Below are 19,988 nucleotides of genomic sequence, written 5' to 3'. Positions count from 1 at the left end.
TATATATATATATATATATGTGTATCTGGAGACACGATAGTGCTCGGCGCTAAGCATGTATATACATATACAAGGTGTCCCATGAGTCTTAATATTTCTAGGAGTGAAAGAAGGAATTTTGAATTAAAAGTTCCTTTCTCAATTTTAGTTCAGACCATTGTTATTTACTGAATTATTAACGATTGAAGTTGATCAGTTAGATTGCGCCCAGCTGGAACGTATGCAGAAACGTAGAGTCCCATGCCACGGGACTCCTCGCACCTTACTGTACATTCTCCCGATTAATATTCTAATTTTTCATCTTTTATTTTATTAATCTTGTCATATTATTTTATTTTATGTTTTTCATATTATTTTTCTCGTTTATTGATTCATTTATTATTTATTTATTTCTTAATATGAAATTTATTCATTATTTAATATGAAGAATTAGAATAAAATTTTAATCGCGAGAAATGCTTACTATATATTCTCCCGATAATGAATGATCTGAACAAAAATTGAGAAAAGAACTTTTAGTTTAAAATTCTATCCTTTTCTCCTAGAAATATTAAGAATGAAATATCCTTTATATATACAAGATCAAATTAAGGGGCCTATTTTGTAACTCTTAATGACAATAATGCTATAATTACCGTTGTTAAGAGTTAGACTATGACAAATCGGCAGAAAAAAAGAAAATTTGATTCATTTCTTTCTAAAAGCTTTTTTCTAAAGGTGTCGAATGTATTTTTTTTATTTATACTGTTTTCGTTTACATCTCTTCTCCTTTCAGATGTTTTTCATTAGAATTTCAATTAAAATGGCATAATATCAATTTGTTGCATATGTCTAAATTGATATGATTTTTACACGTTTCTGCACCTTAACAAGCATTTCTTCACTATATGAAATTCCTCCTTTATTTAATTTACTGTAAACTTTGATATAAAAATAAATTGAATTATTATTATCGAAAAAATATACTTTCTATTATTTTTATCCAAAACGATACAGTATTATTAATTTTATAAGTTCATCTACTAACTTTTTAACTTTAGTTAGTACATAAGTAGATATAAGTGCTAGTACATAACAGTATAATGTACTAACACTTATACCTTCAATAATATTGTGTGTACAGGAAGTGAGAAGAGTAAGCCGTCGCTCATGTGTCCATCTTTACGTCGACAATTACAAACGCATAAGAACGTCCTTCGATTATTGCATGAGTATAAGCTGGCTTCTACGCAAATCAACGGACAAAGGATCCTTAGTATCCAACCGATTCGTTGGAGCGGACCAACTCCTGGTATAGAGTGTGAGATCTTCGTAGGCCGAATTCCGAAGACGATCTACGAGGACACTTTATATCCGTTGTTCAAGATGGTCGGCGAAGTCTTTCAGATTCGACTGATGGTCGATATGGCTGAACTGACGAGAGGTTATTGTTTCATTATGTACACAAATCCGGAGGATGCGGCGCGCGCCATTATCCAGTTGGACCAATATGAGATTTCACCGGGCAGGAAAATACGTGTTCTGGCGAGCGTAAACAAGTGCAAGCTTTACATCGGTCCTCTACCGTGGCATATTGAATCAGAAGAAGTCGTTAGGGTGAGATCTCTTTATTTATCTTTTATGCTTACATTTATTATTTATAAAGCCCGTTTTAAACCGATAGATTGATAATTCGTAATTCAATTTCACAATAAAATTCTATTTATAATTTCATACCTCGTTTATTTTGATATTGTATATATTTTAATGTGCATATGTATACGGGATGAGTCATTTTAACTTATCCAGTCGATTTTCTCAAAATCTTTAAGATAAAAATGTTTTAGATCAAAATTGTTTAATTACTAGAGGGAAGGAGGAAAGATGATAATCTTGGTTAATTTTGAGATGTTCTTCTTACGTCAAGGGTACTTTAAATTTTTTTAATGGAATTTTATATATATATATTACATAATGTAATTCCTTTAATATTATTCTGCAGATAAAAATATTAAGGTAGAGGTACTAGAATAGAATAAAATTTATTTACACTTCAGCATACACAGCCAAGAAGAGAACTTAGTTTACATAAACACTTAACTCATTCACATTTACACTCCTCTCTCACCCTTATCTTACTATTACAAACTTAAACTACAATACATTCTCTTTTATACATAATCTCTATATCATAGCCTTATCGTCGTTGTCCATATCATATTTCTTATTTCCCTTTATCTCTGCATAACATTTCTCTTTAAGGTAGAGGTATTAAAAAAACCAATAGTTTATAATTTCAGATTTTATACTCTTATTTTAGCATATATTGACATGAAATATTAAAAAATATCTCGTAATTAACTTTTTGATAATTATACCTTAATATTTTTATAATAGAATAATAGAATAGAATAATGAGACGAATTAACTGTTATTTGAAAAATTATCTTTTGCCTATATATTTTTTTTAAAACAACTATGTATTTTCTTTACATCAGTTTATTTATCTTCTGTTATAAAAGTATTAAATATTATCAAAAGCTTAATAATTTATGCTAATAAAATTTATGTAAATATTTAATATTTCATGTTAATATGTGTATCAGAATAAAGTATATAAAATATTTCGTAAATTATTGATTTTTTTTAGATTTTTCTCTATCTCAACATTTTTATGCAAAATAATTAGAGGAATTATATAACAAAAACTACAAAATTTAATTTAAAAAATTTTAAACCTTGATAAAAATTTTAACCTTGATTTCATCTTAAAGATATCTCAAGGTCAATTAAGATCTTTTTTCCTTCTAGTAAGAACAACTTTTGTCTCTCAAATATTTTGTTTTAAAAATTTTTTAGAAAATCGGCGAGATAAATAAAATGGTCCACTCTACGTGTGTTCGTGTATGTTACATCTTTAATTTTTCAAGTGCACTTTGCATTATGTGGAATATGAAGTCATAATTAGAATTTTTTCTCTCTGCTATGGAATTATAGATAATATGAAAATGTCAATTTGTTTTTTCGTTATGTTTAGGTAATTTATGCATCAGCATGGGACATCGAATACGTATCTATTTATCGATTTCCGAATCATGACGCGGCTTATGCTATAGTTTCCTTCAAATCTCATCGCAACGCAGCTTTAGCGAGACGAAAGTTGAGACCTGAAAGACTTTTCAAATGCAACGAAGTCCACGTCGAATGGGCGCGTGTCGATTGGAATCCTTCTAATGTGGTGAGCAGGAATTATAATTTTTATTTTTCCAAAAATAATACATTTCAATAATTAAAGTTGAAGCACTGAAATTTATAGATTACGCAAATCCACTTTTTTTAATCGATTCTTTTTTTGAACATAAATTATTTTTGTTAATCCTAACTATACACATTTTTTTTCTACCCTTGATATACACATTCGGGTTTTTGAGATTCTATTCATATTTGTTATCGTAACTCGGTAAAAATGAACATATTTCTATTAATTTTTTTTCCAATTGTTGGAGAATTGATTAAAAAACATAATGTGTAAAAGTCGATAGAATTAAGAAGCTTCGAGATATATAAATTCAAAGAAAAAGAAAAGTTTAGAAACACGAAAAAATCTCCATTTAGCAAATTGCGTTGGGGTTTCTGGGATCTCAATGTGTATAGCTAGAGTTAAATTTACGTACGGAAATGTTCAAATATCAGTGGTTTCTTTTAATTTTTTTTAATTATAATGATTTGTGACAAATTATTTTCACTGCTTTAATTTAAGATAGAAAAATAATCACGAAAAAAGATAATAATTATAAGATTTATCGAATCACATTTTTTATTTTATTGAACATTGTCATATTGGAATGTGCGTATATTATTGTTATTTCCTTAATTAAAACTAATAAGAGAATTTTTACCAATAGTAAGATACTTCAAGTTAAAACCATTTTTTCTCTTCCATGCTATTACATGATCGGGTTAGACAAGGGCGAACAATTAGAGTTGATTATTCGTTCTTGGACATTATCTTACGAGATTTGATATATGTACACAAAAAAAGGCCGAGATAACCATGCACTCTTAAGTTTTTCTTCGATTCGTCTGAATCTGCATTCATTCTGAATCATCGGTAGAGTGCTAAGCGGCTTGAAGTAGTCCATGTATTGTCCAAGACGTGGCGCTAGTACGCAGTTTTTCGTTTTAATCAATCTAGAGAGCTAGATGTGTGGCCCATAAATAGAACAGCACCGGCGGTATCAGCTGATCGCATGTAGTTCCATTCACACGGTCGCGTTAGACAGTTCTTTTCGTTCTGAATCTCTCTTTCTCTTTCTCGATTAACCATGAGTGTCTCAAAAGTGCCGAATAACGATTATTGCGATTATCGTAGCCCGTTGTCGACTCGATATGCTTCGAAGGAAATGCGATACAATTTCAGTGATCAGAACAAGTTCAGCACATGGCGCAAGCTTTGGATTTATCTGGCCAAAGCTGAAATGGTATGTGCTCCCGAACGGTAAGAGTAAACTGCTACTTACCTGTCTGTATTGTTAACATTGTTCGGACAGAATAACTAGATTTAACGTATATTTGCAAGTAAACTCTTTTTCCTCTTTTTTCTTTGATAACACGCGTTATTGTGGAAAAGTACGTCCAAAAAATTTTCTTATTAATAATTACATTCCGCGTTATAATGATACGAGTCATTGTCTTGGTGAAAATTTTCCCCAAAATTTTTCATATAATTTTTCAGAATGTTTAAAAATCTGAGAACTTTTCTAAAAAATTGTAAAACTTCAAAAATTTTTTAATGAACAAATACTGAGTGACTTCCGATAGGTTTTAGCTGACTCTTGTTATTCATTAAAGAGTTATGCATAAAAGAAGTTTAAAAAATATTGTCTTATTTCTAGATACTTTCTTCATACCTCCCTAAAATGTAAGATAGTTTTTAATATTGCATGTGGAAGAAATAAAATGTTATTTCTTAAACTTTTTTGCTAATAATGTTTTCATAAATAATGAGCGACTGTTAAAACCTGTTGAAAGTCATTCAAGATCATGATCTTGACAACATATATCAAGATCAAAGTCATTAGGACTATATCCCTTATACTGTATGTGTAATTACCATAATTTTTATTTTCTGTCTCTAGAGGATTCCGCAGTCTCCAATGATTAACTTATGTTTCGCTTTTGATTTAAAAATAGTCTAATATTGTTCTTTTTTATCAGGATATCTATCACTGTTTTACTAAACCAGGAATCTTACAACAAGATTATTATAGTCTCGTAGAGTATTTTCTAACTAAGAAAAAAATGACATAATGATAACCCGAGCGTTACCGAAGATTAAATGACGATTTACGCAGCCAATTGAAATTTAGAATCTGGATATGTATGGAATTATTTGGAATAGATTTCGATCAAAATTATTCAATTATTTTTTAGATTTTGATTGTGTTTTCTAAGAAAAATGAAATAATTTCAATTGGAATCCATCCTAACTTGTTTCATGATACGAATTCATTCTGGCTTGTCTTATGATAGGTGCCTACAGACTTCAATTCATTCAGGGTCATGATCTTGAATGTACAACATATCAAGTTCAAGTGATGGCTTTGATAAACAGGATATTTACCGTGCTCCGATACATCACGCTGCGTTTTATGAAAGACAAATATAATATATTATATTACTTGCTTCCAAAACTCGTATAGATTTTATGGATACAGGAGAATATTTTTTCACGTGAGAATATTTTTGAATGAAAAAATTTGGTTTTTGACATACAAGTATAGGAATAAGCTCGAGAAGATTACGAAATTATTTTTAACGTCTTATATTGCCACACATCTTATCTATTGACGCCATATGTTTCGAAAACATGATTATCTTAACGTTTGCAAAGATAATTTAAAATACCATCTTGATTATAAAAAGAATACAATTATATGCTTCAATGATATGTTAATAAGTACATATTTCGATATCGTACATATTTGAATATCGAACTGCAAAAATTGCAGAAAATTCAATGAAATCAAATCATTGGACATATACGAATCTCCATTGATTATGAAACAATAAAGCATATTCCAATATGATATTACTTTACTATTATTATTATAATAATTTTTATATTAAGATAAGATTATTAAGAAAAGATCCTATTCATTCTTCGCTATACTATTTCAAATTATGATTTCAGAAGCGAAAAATTATATAAGTGAAAATTTTTGCAAAATATATTAATATAGAAATACGTTTCTATAGAACACATCATTTATATAGTTGATATTGAATTAATTTATAAAATATATTGAAAACTTTCCTTTTATTTCATTGATTAATAAATAATTTGGAAATGAATGGTGCATAAAAAAAAATCAAAAACAATTTAATATCTCCTCGAAATAAGAAGAATTTTTGATATATTTTATAAATCCATTCTATTGCAAATATTTCTATTCAAATATAATCTTTTTGCCAGAATTTTTATTATTTTCTTGCTTCTAATGTCATAATCTAAGATTGTAGTGATAAGCTAACAGGAATCTTAATGTTAGTCGATCAAAGAATCGGTGCAATCAAATCTTTACTTCCGCTTTAGCAATATTTAGCAATATTTCTTCCTTCATATAAATCGCATTTCTATATTGCCAGTATGAAGATCGTGGCAGTGTTGACGATAAAGGTGACGTACAGATTACCCGGAAATATCTGCAATCCAAGAAGACTACGTCCTCGTCAGTTTCACCGATACAAAACGAATCTTCTCTTCTTTCAAATCGCGGCCGGAAAAAGATTTTGCCAATCTGCCCACCGAATGGCCAAGTTAATCCATCGATCATTAAACCCACCAATCACAACTGTAACGCCACTCGTTATTCTACTATGCTAGCCATATCGGACATGAATGATACTTTGCAGGACAAGGACGAGAAGCAGATGGTGCTCACAGATATCAATGATAACGTACAGCCATCGAACAAACATTACTTCCAGGACAAGATGCAACGAAAAAAAGAGGCGAATAGTTTTCCCAACTTTGATATGTGGAGTTCTAATCTGATGCCCACATTACCTAACTCGTCCACAAGTCCCGACAGTCCATTGACTTACGATTTGCTGGACAAATTTCCGAGCAATTCGCACGATTGGAAGAACGACCCGAAATATCTGTCGCCTTCCTTGTTTAACGGATATCAATGCTCAAACGATTCCGGTGTTTCGAATTGCCAACCCAGTTTCTCTACTAGCAAGATGGTTGATCAGACTCGACAAATCGCCGCTGTCCATGATGAAAATTATCCGGCATGTTATGTGCTGCTGCAGCAGCCAGCTTATCTCTATTCGAAGGACATTGCAGCTTATCCGCAATCCTCGGCCGTCACTCGTCACACTCATAACTGTGATTGTCGATCGTACCAATGTAACGAACAGATCGGTATGCGAAGATCGATTACGGATCCAGGTCCCATCAGCAAGAAATTCGACTATGAATTCTGGCACGGTGGAATCCTGATGAAATCAGGAAATAGCAACGCGATATCGCGTACAACCAACATCGCTACGTCATGCTACGTTAAGAATTACGCGCCGAATCTTGTTGTGAATTTTACACCGATTTGTCCGGCTGCGGAAAATGTGACAACTTGTTTCGGTCCGCTCATGGCAAACGGCACCGAGAAACGGCCCAGACCGATCTTGAAGCAAGAAGCTGCTCACGCTCAGTTATGATTCTTCCTTTTTTCTCTTCCTTTTGTTTTTTCTTTACATTTTATGTAGATTTTATAGAACGGCGGCGTTTTTACGTTTATTTCGTGTGCTCTAATGGGATAATTATTAAGGTATAATTTTTGTTTTTAATTATTGACGTTGCTGCCAAAGAGAATGATTCGCACAAGTAGTACAAACAAATTTTTTTTTTTTTTTTTTTTAATGTAAGCATTTAAGCGTTGCTAAGTTCTTCGCAATTTTTTCAATTTATAGCTTAAATGTAACTCGCGATTATTTTTATTTTGTAGCATTTTATTGGTAAATGTGATGTTACCATTTTTTTAAATCGCGCATAATCGTTGGCATCTAATTATTTTTTAACGATCTATGTAATAGCGATTCATTTGCATAGATTGCAGATTTACATTAGATTAAGTCTCGCGCTGACATATTTACTATATTTATTTTATATAAATGCATGATGAACTACCCGTATATTTTCTGAACGCAGTTTTCGGGTCTCAGATTTTTTATCGTTATATTTTTTGTTATTGTCAGTACTCGGAGTGAGAGAACTTCGAGATTCGCTAGAAATTAAGGCTTCTGATTAAGTCACTACAATCATATTGGATCACGGTGAATGATTACAGAGAAATAATATGTTGAAACTTCTTGCATGTCATTTGTAAGCAAAGAAAATTTTGATAAAATAATCACTTCAAATCACTTCAAAACGCTAGATCCATCCACTTTTATTCTCCTTCCAATTAGTAAATAGTCATAAGGGGCATGAAAGTGAAAATAGGCATAAAAATGTATTATGCCTATTTTCACTTCACTTGTCTTTTACAACTATTTATTGACTATAGGGAAGATAAGAATGGCTTCGGAAAAAATAATAAGATGCTTTAAAACATTTATAAAAATGGACTATCCTCATGTCTCATTATTATTTTAATAAAATTCTCTTTATTCATAAGTGGCAAGCAAGAAACTTCAACGTGTCATTTTTTTATCACGTCACGATCCAATATGATCGCGGCGGCTAGTCAGGAACCTTAAACCAAACCTCATTTCCGAGAAATCATGCTATATTTTAAGAATACAAGACTGAAAATGAAAGATAAAGATAAAATCGACATTAAGCCAGCGTTACATTAATGATGTTACAGCAGATTACAAGTGACGCGCATCCCACCGCTGGCTGTGCATCCCGCACTTTATATCATGTTTCGAGGAATGTCGCAAAGAAGTACGAATCATGTTCTTTCGATAGTGTTATCTTACACCATAGTGTTAAGTTACAGCTAATAATAATCAACAACGCGATCAGCGTTGCTTATTTCTTCTCAGCATGTCCGCGCGAAGACAAATATACTTTTAAGTTCCTTAATCGCTATTTCTAATGACTATTATTGTAAGGAATAAATATTTTTAACGAAGTAATCACGATCGACGTTTTCGGTCACAATGTGCGGTTTTATCGACGCGAGATATGTAATTGTGATTGTTGTTTACGTGGTGGAGGGAGAAGCCATGTGCTTTTGCAATCGAGTGTATCTTGGACAGGTATCTGATTTCTGCGAATAGAAATAACTTTTCATCAGCTGAGGCGCAATGGAAGGCCTGCGCGCAATGGAAGAAATAGGAATAAATATTAAATAAATATTAAATAAAAAAAATAGGAATTAAATATAACAATAAATAAGAATATAAATAAGATTCGATATATTTTATATTTTTTATTTGTACCTTTTTTGCGCGTTATATTTAATTTCTATTTCTAATTTGCTTTGTTTCTCTAATTCTCTTTATTCCTAACATTTCTTTCATTGGACAGAGCTTCAATAATCTTTTACGTATCATTATTCAAATACTTACAGTTCTGATTCCTCGATCACGAAAATGCAATCGACAACTGGCACATCGTAACTTTCTTAAGTCCGTGCCTTCGAATCTGCTTGTTATCTGAGATATTAAATATTTTGCATTAATAATGAATCAATTTAATTGAATAAAATTCATTTCTTCTTCCAAAATATAGTTTTATTGATCAAAGTGGATACCAAGTTTTTTCAATCGAAAAAAAACAAGTTACAGAATAATTTTTTTTTCAAAAATTGAAACGATAAATTTATAGCATGCAATTAATATGCGCGTATGTATATTGTTCTTTTACTACTACAATAATAATACAATTTAATTATTATTTTTTAATTATTTGTGGAAAAAAGAATCGAAACATAAAGAAAAAACATACGTACATTTTATTCTTTCATAATCAGTTATTACATCAAAATTGCATTTAAAAATTAATGAAATTACAAAATTTTTATGTTCAAAATGTTCGAATTTATTTTCTAAATTTTGAAAATTTTGTTTCTTGAGTTGTGTTGCAGCAAATGAGTGATGCGTGTTTAGTCGTAATGGGAATGGATCGTTTACCTTTTTAGTTTCCGGCGGTGCGCAAAATTCACAGAAGTATCTTCCCTTTTTATCCTTAAAGACGATATAGTATCTTGAATTGTCCGAAGTTGGCGTTAAACTCTGAAAAGCACACGGTTGAGACAGTACAAATCAAGAACTTGAGAAATTTCCAAATTTTTTAATTTTCAGAATAATGAGAATAGTCGCTTTGAAATCACCTTCTGTCGCTTGTAGAGCAAACAAGCAGCGTTCGACTGACGTTCAATTATAGAATTCGGCGTTCCAATCTTTGCTGAATGCTCGCTCTAGAATAGGAATAAAGATTCAACGCATAATTAGAGTTTACTTTCCAACTCTTGATAGCTTAAGAACAGTTTTTATACTTCTTGACTATGAAATGATTGACTCTGATTATCAAGTATCGTCCTGGATGCCATCTTTTCGGGGATGCAGTCCTCATTTATCACGAATACATTTCTAAGTGACAAGCAAAGTTCTTAATTATTGCGTCAACATTGTACACGGAAAGAACGATTTTTCCATGTACGAAATATTTAAAAAATTAACTAGATACAGACTTGAATATAATCTTGTTTTAATCATCAAAATAATTTTGTAGGATGCTCAAACTGATTGCCAGGTTGTTAAAATTTTTCACAGTATTATCATCAAGATTTAATATTAAAATTATCGGTTATTATTGGCTGTGTTTAGCAGAGAAAGCAACTTCGCACTGTAAAATTCTTAAATATGACTGGTCTTGCTCTTAATTTCTCATTCACTTACTGTATCTAAATATATAAATGAACACATATTAAAGAATTCCACGACATTTGCAAAATTGTTTTCTCTACTAAATGCAACCATTGATTATTTCTATTTGTTAGATTACTTAATTACGTTTTTTGTATACAAAATAGAATTTGACATTTTGTTGCTCTCTTTTCACAATAATTATTTCCTTTATACTATAAAATATTTTTGTATCATTTTCTTTATTTTCATAATTATCCACTTGATCCACCACCTTATCCATTTAACGAATAAAAAACGTTGATATTTTTAATGTTAAGCGTTTTATATCGTTATTTTTATTGATTCAATAGAATTATTTTCAACTCTAATTAAATTTTTAGATACTTTAACAAAATCGTTCTTTTCATGTAGTCTCAGTTTGTCGCATTTGTGAGAATTTTTCGTTGCTTACACGTCTGTAATTGGATCCACTTTATTTGATTTTAAATGTAACAACGTTCGAGGTTTCATTCTACTACTTAACGGCGTGCTTAAAATTCTGCTCCTAAAATGATTATTTCCCGTATATTGAATTATTTATTTCATCATTCGCAACGACGGTCGATTTCGCTATGCATGAAACTGTACGAAATGCATAATTGAATCAATTAACATATCGCTTTATATAAAATAACACCTACGTATGTATCGACGATTCCTTTAAGTTTGTTATGTTTTCTTGTTCCATTACATCCTTAAACTCTTGATAAATTCTAGGACTATGTTCTCCTCCTCCCTTACTCCTTTTGATCTTATTTTCTTCGATTGTTTTCTTTTCTTCGCATCTTTCCTTGCTGTCCTTCTTTCTTTCTTTTACGTTTTCATGCCCTATGATTATCTTTTCGATTATATCGGAGTCTTTAATTTTCGCAATTTTCTGATCTTTCTCCTCTCCCTTGACTTTTTTAATCTCTGTTGTAGACACTTTTTGTTTGTAGCTAGAACGGAAAATCATGCAAGGAGAGAAGGATTTGGGATAGTTCTTAACATTGTATATAGCAGAAATAAATAAATATTTCTTAAACTTTTTTATTAATAACTTTTTAACGGATAAGGACTGACGGAGTAAAACTTGTTAGAGGGTCGTGACCTTGAAAATATGCGTCAAGGTTGTCGAAGCGGATCCCTTGTTCGATATATTAGGTGTGGGAAAAAGTTCGTTACATCTAACGGGAAAAACGCCACGAATTTTTTCTCTTTTTTGCTTAATATTTACCAATTTTAGATTCAATTCTGTTATTTTAATTATTTTAAAATATGTGTTATTATTATTCAATTATTTTAAATTAAATACCGCCGCGAAAAATAACTCAACTTCCTTTACATATTATCTAAAAGAGGTAACAGAATTTTTGGACGGAATAATCGTTTTTAAAGAATTGTTTTATTTTATGACACGCACGACGCACGCACACACATCCATACATACTCGATATCCAATTCGATCTGCATTTTTTTGTCCGGTCCACAAACTGAAGCAATATATGTGGGAGTTGGTTGCGTTGTTCTTATAATATTGTTTCTGCTTTCAATATCTATAAATGAGAATTATTCATAAATAATAATCGATGTCATGCGTTATCGCGCGAAACTCAGTCAGAAAATTTCTCCTTTTTAAATTGCTTTATTGTTATACTAATTGAAAAATTCATATCAAATACTTCTGCTATATGAAAGAAGTTTCATTGAATTCAAATTTAATTTTATAAATTTAAATTTTAATTCATTTAATTCATTTTTAAATATTTTCATAAAAGTTTTATAGATTATATGTTATTTTCTGAAATGAAGTAAAAGAAGGTAATAAAGAAAGAAGAAGGGAAATGGAATTTAATGGAATATTTTGAAAGTAACACTATCTGCTCCCTTGGTTATCACGTACTATATATCCCAAACTGGAGCACATAGTGACAAATGTGTTTTTTTCAAATACATAATAGGAGCTTATAAAAATTATATTTCCATAACTATTATGAGCCAAAACATGAAGTAAACTGAAAACGAGCTCACTTCAACCTAAAATTAAATTGCAGAATTCGAAAAGAAAAATATTACATGACGCCTCCTCCTCTTGTCTAAAAATCTAAATATTAAAAAAATCGGCCTATTGCGCCTTTTAAAGTAACAACTTTGATTAATCTATAATGCTGAACAATAGAAGAATTTGACACAATTTTATATGATATTAGATTTACTTGTAACCTGCTGTATTGCGTCATTCATCATTTTATGAGAATTAGATTTTACTTTTGATATCAGTGGTCTCATATTATTATTGTACATTATTTGCTGTGATTGTTGTTGCATCTGTGCATTATCCGGTATGCATTTGCATCTGCAAGAGAAGAAAAAACGTGTCATTTTCTAAGAGATTTCCTAGATATAAAAGCTAGCAAATTACCCAGAGCAACACGGCGCGCTGACCTCTCCACGAAGAAACTGCACGATAGCAGGATAACTCCATTGTGGATGTTGGAAACAATGCATATTGGACACAGGAGGAGTTTCTACGGGAAGCTGTATGTGTTGACGACAGAGATCGCATTTGCTCAATGTTTGTATCGGTGTTTCCTTCATGTTTGCACTCGGAGTCTGATCTTGTTCGAAAACGCGCATAGAAATTTAAGAAACAACAAAGTAACCGATAAAAGTGATACATCTTTTCGACAAGTCATAAAAAATACAAAGTTGCACAATTATAAAATACAAAGTAGGATATTTTTGATATCCCAACAGCTATTTCTTTTTTACTTTCTTCGATGATTCATAATTAATAAAACACTGAATCATTCTTTACATCTTTTTAGATAAAGATAAATGCAAAATTTTTTTAATTGTGAAATAATTTGTCTTAAATATAATAAATATATATGAATAACATTCATATATACATTTATTATATTTAAAGTAGCAAATTTATGGACACGCGAATAATGAGAATTTTAAAGAAAAGAGATTTAAATAATTTATCCAATATCCAATATACTCGACTCAAATTCATTGAATGCGTGCGTGCGTGTGCGTGTGTGTGTGTGTGTGTGTGTGTGTGTGTGTGTGTGTGTTTGAATACTACTTACATTATGTTTAGCGTAAATTGTTTTATAATTAAAAATTTTGTTGCATTTAAAGGGTGTATAGAATATTAATTGTAAATCATTTTTTTACTAATTGTAAATCATTAAAGAAAATTGAGATACAATGTTGCGATGTCAGAAACATCCATCCTATACAAGTAATGTGCTAATAAGAAATCTTGTCAAATCCGACTCACTTGACTTTCCACAACGGACATCTTTCTCGATTCCGTTTGAATTTGAGCGACGCCAAGATTGCATAATGATGGGCATAATGTAGGACAGTCAATGTATTGTCGCCGTCGAGAATATCCGACTTTGCGGTAACAGTGATCAGGCGTTGTAACATCTTCCAGTTCACAGGGTACCCTGATGTCACTCAAGCTCGTCGTTACATCGTGCCTCATTATCTACGTTTATACTCAAGATATTTAAATGAGAATGTAAAACAGTGATTTTGAATTCATAGTATTGTAAATTTCAAATAAATTTATCCGTTAGAGTCATTGCTTCTGAAAAATTAAGTAATTTCGTAAATGCTTGAACGTGAGAATGGAACTATTTAATTAGATTATTAAAAATCTTCATCAGTTTACAAATGTATTCCTACTTGTAATTGATTTTTTAATTTAATTAAATAAAAAAATTTAATATACTTATTTTATATTATACTTTAATATACTAAAAAAGTAATTATTAGTATTAATTAGAATAATAAAAGTTTTTATTATTAATTTAATTAAATTTTAATAGACTAAAATTGTGAATATCTATAATTTATATAAAATCTATATTGAATGTCCTCATTTTTAATACTTGTGGAGCTTTTCTCCACGACTACTCACTTCGGTTTCAAGTTTATTTAATTCGTTGGCTCTGTGTAATAGAAGTTCCATTATGTTATTACTGCAACATTGTTCGCAGATTGAGCATCTTCTTTTCCAAAATCTAAATACGGTATACTTTTATTATAATTCTTATTCAATTGAGCCTGCCTGTCTCTGCTTCGAAGATTTAAATTTAAACTAATAACTCACGCGAGTACCATCGTGATATCGATTAAAAAGAATAACGCTGCCAACAGACACAATACTATTACTATTATCACTATGAGTTGTATATAGGCTTTAAAAATCAAGGAAATCCCAGCAACAGCAAAAAATAATAGGCCAAGTAAAGAGAATATGGTCATCTGTAATTAATAAAGAAAAATATTTATATTTGTAATTAATAATATTTGATAAACAATATTTTTTTTAGTGAAATAAAAATATTTTACATACAGAATTCAAAAAATTATTATTAACATTTTATTAATAACGTGTATTATGATTATTTCTTTTTCAAGTTTTTAATTCATATGTAGTAAATGATCTATATTCTTGAAAGGCATTTAAAATTTTAAAGGAAAGTTTCAAGTTGTTTCGAGTTTTTTAACTCTGATTTCAATAGATAGTAATGCACAATAGCACGACATAAATTACCGGAATAATGTGCAAGGCGCTCCCGGCAAAGTGGCTGATTAACTCGATAGCTAAAACGAAAATGTATATGCCTGATAGGACAATCAAGAGGATGCAGGCAATAGCGCTTATCGGCGTAGGATCCATAACAATCATATAAATCGTGACTACGAACAATAGCAGCACCGCGAACTGTCTTGAGGGAAAATTTTAATTAAAATTATAATACAACGATATATCAGTTCATTTTAATTCTGATATTCTTTGATATTAAGATTGCAGTGAATGAAATAATGGTGTTCAATACGCACGAATTGAAATATCCTCAACGGCTTGATTATTGTCGATACGCATCTGCTGGTTTTGTGTGATAGCTTCTGCTGATCCAAATTCTGCGGCATCTCTTTTTTCTTCGGCATCTCCGCCGTTTTGTTTTCTTCCGTTATGCTTTTTATCATTTACAAATATTTAAGCGATATTATAATATATTACGTGATATTATATATAAATTAATAATATGTACGAATACGAATAGAAAAAATTCTATTTAAAACTTTTTGACATTTACCAGGACATTTGCACATTTTTGTTTCTTTAAAGAATAACTAACTTCATGTACGTTCGTCTTCCATTTTTATTTATGAATTTGCTTTAAAAAGAAAAGCATGGAGAAAGAATAACATTTCACACTTTCTTCTAGTTTATTACATTTTTTATATCTTTTCTTTTATCCAAGAATTTTCACATATTATTGATTTCAAAACATTTTTACATATTTTTCATTAAAATTGTACAAATCAATATTTTATATTTCGATTTTATCAATCTCTTTTAGCGCCTGCTTGTAATATTCAAAGCATCTAAAAATAAATTCATATTTCGATGAAATTTATTTTTAGATTTAGAAATGAGATAAGAACGATATTCAACGAACGATTTAATTTTCATATCTTATCATATCATTATATTTATTTTATTTTTATAATATACAAAATACAAGCATTAGAATTTAGATAAAAAAGAAAGCATAAAAATTTATAATGAATAGATTTGCATTTGTGCTTTATTAATTTTGCTGCAAATTTCAAATTTGTCAGATATGTTGCCTAACATATGATAGTATAAAGATATAATTTTCATGATAGTATAATATGATAGTATAAAGATAAGATTTTCATTTAAAACGAATAAAGAAAAAATAGATAAGTTAAAATATATAGAAGTTAAAATATATAGAAAGAGATATTTTATATTCTAAAAATAGCTTAAAAATAGCTTAAAGTTTGTTATTGCAACATTTTCTAGAAATAAATGTTTTAGGTACAAAAATGGACGGATTTGTACGCGGATGGATATTTTTTTCATCCGAATAGCAAAGAATATTTTTAAAATCGCGACAAAGATTGCGCGTCTCGTTTGGTCTCGTTATTAAATAATTACGATAACTACGATAATTACGAATTTTACTAATAACTAATAAATCTTTTCTATCGATAATTACACGCATATACATGATCTTACATGCTACTACAATGATAATAGATATTATATAATACTATTACTAATTCTAATTTCTAATATGATTTTATATGTATGTGATAATTTTACAAAATTAATGTTTTTAAACAAATTTTACCATTCATTTTAATACTGAGATATTATTCAAAAATTTGGGAAATTTGCCTATGAAAAGTTATTTACTTTAACTTCCAGTTTTCATCATTTCCTTCGAACTAGTTGGATATGGAATGCAGCGATATCGATGTTTTTTTCAAGTGTAAATATTTTAAATACCTCCTACAATTTTGCTTGGCTCTCCTTATCCATAAGATATTTACCTTTCTAGTCAAACTCACAATAGAAGTTTTATTGTGAAGTTTTGAAGTGGTTACAGAGCATCAGGTTTAGACAAATAAGAGAACAACTGAGTTCTCCGTCATGACAACACGCCCCTTCATACATCATTCAATTCGACAATTTTTTATTTCCAGAAATATAAGTGATTGCCCATCCATCCTATTCGCTTCCCGATCGTGCTCCCTGTGATTTTTTTCTTGTTCTCCAAGATAAACTTTCGATTGAAAGGCCATCGTTTTGACACTATTGACGAAATTCTGGCAAATTCACAGGAGCTTAAAACACTTCCACTCGAATTTTATGAAATAATGGAAAAAACTATTGGAATCGCTATATTCATATCTAAGAGCACTATTTCAAAGATACTAGGAACTAGAAATTAAGGTAGGCAATTTTATTTTATAGGAAAATTTCAAAGTTTAGATAGTACCTCATCTTTCCTCAACGATAATATTAAAACTGTGACAATTCAATAAATACACAATTTTTTAATTTTTAATTTCTTAAATCTTTTTCGTTTTATAAAATAATAGCTGCTTTCAGCACAGGTAATAGCTTTGTATAATTGTTGTAATATTCTTTAATATGATTGATCGAAAGAATTCCGTTTTTCACTGCTATCAATAAGAATATTTTATTTTAAATTGACCGATTAGCGATATGCGTTATCGAATCCCTCTCGATTGGTTTTGGGCCCTAAGCTCCTCACTTATCGCCAATCAAAGTTGTTTTCTTTGCTGAATGCAGCTATTAAAGTATCAAATAAATTAATAGTCATATAAATTTCAGAAAGTTTTATGAAATTGCTTATGTAATAAATATTCAGCCGTGTATACATCTAGCGAACGAACGCGAATGTCAGACATTCGCGTTTGTGAGCAGTTTATTCTTTTTCTTAATTGCACCGAATACTAGCATTCGATCAGGTTGGATGTTCGTTGCACATAGCAATTAAACTTGTGCAACTTTTATGTAACAAATAACAACACAAAGTTTTGCGTTCACTGTTCGTTCTCTAGGTGTGTATACGGCTTTAAAAAATTAAAATCTTTCATATATTCCTTTTTATAATAAACTATCCATAGCTTTGGTGATATTCGTGAGGTCCTTCGCTTGAATCAACGGACTTTCTTGCGGAGACGCACATATTTACGCATATCTTATAATGGCGACAATTTCCGCGACAAATGCTGCTGCGGTTATGAATGTAAATACTGCTGCTGATACAAGCATATCCATGTACTGTTTGCTAGGATGGATCTCGTTGTTATGCACATAATAGTAAGGACCATTCATCTGGCGCCAATTATGGACCATCAAGCTTCCGGCCACCACGTGCATAAACGCGCCTATGGTTGCGAACATCAGCAACTGTAACAGTCAATTAATCATGAATCCAATTGCTCTAATGTTAGTGTGATGAGAAATTTCCGGAAGTTTGTTTAGTTTTTAATTGCCGGCGAAAACAAGCCGGAGAACGCAGATCTATCCAGCATTTGAAACTCAATTTCGTGATTAGTCATAAATACTGACAATTCTTGGATATTTAGGAAACGATTTTATTTTAATAACTTTTTAACAAGAAACCTTCTCTCCGTCATTTAAATTTAGGAAAAGACATTACATTCACATTAATCCAGTATTAGGGGCCCACATTTTATGAAATATCCTGTATAAACATAATAATACATCAGTTATAATGCAAACAAATCACAAATGATTATATGATGAAAAAATATACATCAGTTATAATGCAAACAAATCACAAATGATTATATGATGAAAAAATATAACTATATCATATATTAAACATGTCTTTAATAATAAACAAATTTATGTATATTATATATGTATATTATGAGATAGACGCCTAATATGAGATAACGGTGTTTCTGCTAAACTAGTAGACGCTATCTATGGTTGAATTTATTGCTCTTAGGTTGAAAACTGTTTAGTAGAAAATTCATTATTAATGCCTGTAGTCATCATAAAAAAATATTTTAAAATTTGGACTTTCTTTTTAAATTTCATTAAGATTAAACATTATTTATTATTTAATAAATAAATATTTGACAATAAATTCTTCATATAGTGATAGAGTAAAATCGTATTAATAGAAGAATACGGAATATGTTGAATTGCTTAATTACAGAAGATTAGATTTGATCACAAAATTGTAAGGCATGGAAATCGTAATATGAGATATCCAGAGTATTTCTAATATGAAATAACTCATGCTCTCATGTCATAGTGAAAATCATTGCTAAAATATAAATGTTATTGTACAATAATAAAAAGGACAATCAGAATGTCGAGTGCCTATTTCTGCAATGCTTGATTTCAACTATCTGACGACGAGTTCTGAATATAATGTATCGCATACTCATTTTTCGCGCACCCTGGCTGTGTTTGTTTGTATTTAAGAACATTAAATAAAGATTTGCAATACTGATATATTTTTACTTTGCGTTTTACTATCGATTTCTCAGGTATCTCAAATTAGGAGCACAATTTTTTTACTTTGCGATTTTTGCTCACTTTTTACATTTCTTTAATTTAAAAAAAATGAAATTTAAATTAAATTTTATATAACATTATCTTAAAACATTAAATTCCCTTCAAAATGATCTATTATTTTTTTTAATTTTGCCCATTTTTTAGATTTCTAGCATTTATCCAAAATGAACTC

General features: G+C 30.1%; 4 protein-coding genes across 7 annotated transcripts in view; 2 read left to right on the top strand and 2 right to left on the bottom strand.

Moving 5' to 3' along the window:
* Positions 1–3,637, top strand: part of LOC108685276 (RNA-binding protein 47-like) — a 4,052-nt gene extending 415 nt beyond the window's left edge. The window contains exons 2-4 of the mRNA XM_018189994.1: positions 1,124–1,596; positions 3,017–3,217; positions 3,515–3,637. Of these exons, the coding sequence (XP_018045483.1) occupies positions 1,124–1,596; positions 3,017–3,217; positions 3,515–3,637 (797 nt within the window). The remainder of the gene's footprint in view (positions 1–1,123; positions 1,597–3,016; positions 3,218–3,514) is intronic.
* A 587-nt stretch (positions 3,638–4,224) lies between these two features.
* Positions 4,225–19,988, top strand: part of LOC108685330 (adenylosuccinate lyase) — a 34,583-nt gene continuing 18,819 nt past the window's right edge. Inside the window, exon 1 of one of the 2 annotated variants that reach the window (XM_018190064.1) lies at positions 4,225–4,460. In XM_018190064.1, the coding sequence (XP_018045553.1) occupies positions 4,305–4,460 (156 nt within the window). In that variant the 5' untranslated portion in view covers positions 4,225–4,304. Of the gene's footprint in view, positions 4,478–19,988 lie in introns of both variants that reach the window. The other variant, XM_018190066.1, reaches the window with a different exon arrangement.
* Positions 8,476–15,120, bottom strand: LOC108685329. The gene is made up of 13 exons (XM_018190063.1): positions 15,017–15,120; positions 14,825–14,927; positions 14,177–14,389; positions 13,307–13,497; positions 13,101–13,240; positions 12,335–12,440; positions 11,547–11,843; positions 11,318–11,410; positions 10,494–10,587; positions 10,329–10,415; positions 10,129–10,230; positions 9,565–9,651; positions 8,476–9,263 (listed from the first exon to the last, which is right to left on the bottom strand). Exons 1-13 carry the CDS (start codon positions 15,025–15,027, stop codon positions 9,198–9,200), a joined length of 1,590 nt encoding a protein of 529 aa, XP_018045552.1. The 5' UTR covers positions 15,028–15,120; the 3' UTR covers positions 8,476–9,197.
* The window catches only part of LOC108685332, an 8,439-nt gene continuing 6,269 nt past the window's right edge, over positions 17,819–19,988 (bottom strand). For all 3 annotated transcript variants that reach the window (XM_018190069.1, XM_018190068.1, XM_018190067.1), the window contains exon 4: positions 17,819–18,670. In XM_018190069.1, coding sequence (XP_018045558.1) covers positions 18,449–18,670 — 222 coding nt within the window. In that variant the 3' untranslated portion in view covers positions 17,819–18,448. The remainder of the gene's footprint in view (positions 18,671–19,988) is intronic.

The sequence above is a fragment of the Atta colombica genome, unplaced genomic scaffold, assembly GCF_001594045.1.
Source record: "Atta colombica isolate Treedump-2 unplaced genomic scaffold, Acol1.0 scaffold150, whole genome shotgun sequence".
Taxonomy (NCBI): domain Eukaryota; kingdom Metazoa; phylum Arthropoda; class Insecta; order Hymenoptera; family Formicidae; genus Atta; species Atta colombica.
This window is presented reverse-complemented; position numbering and strand designations above follow the sequence as displayed.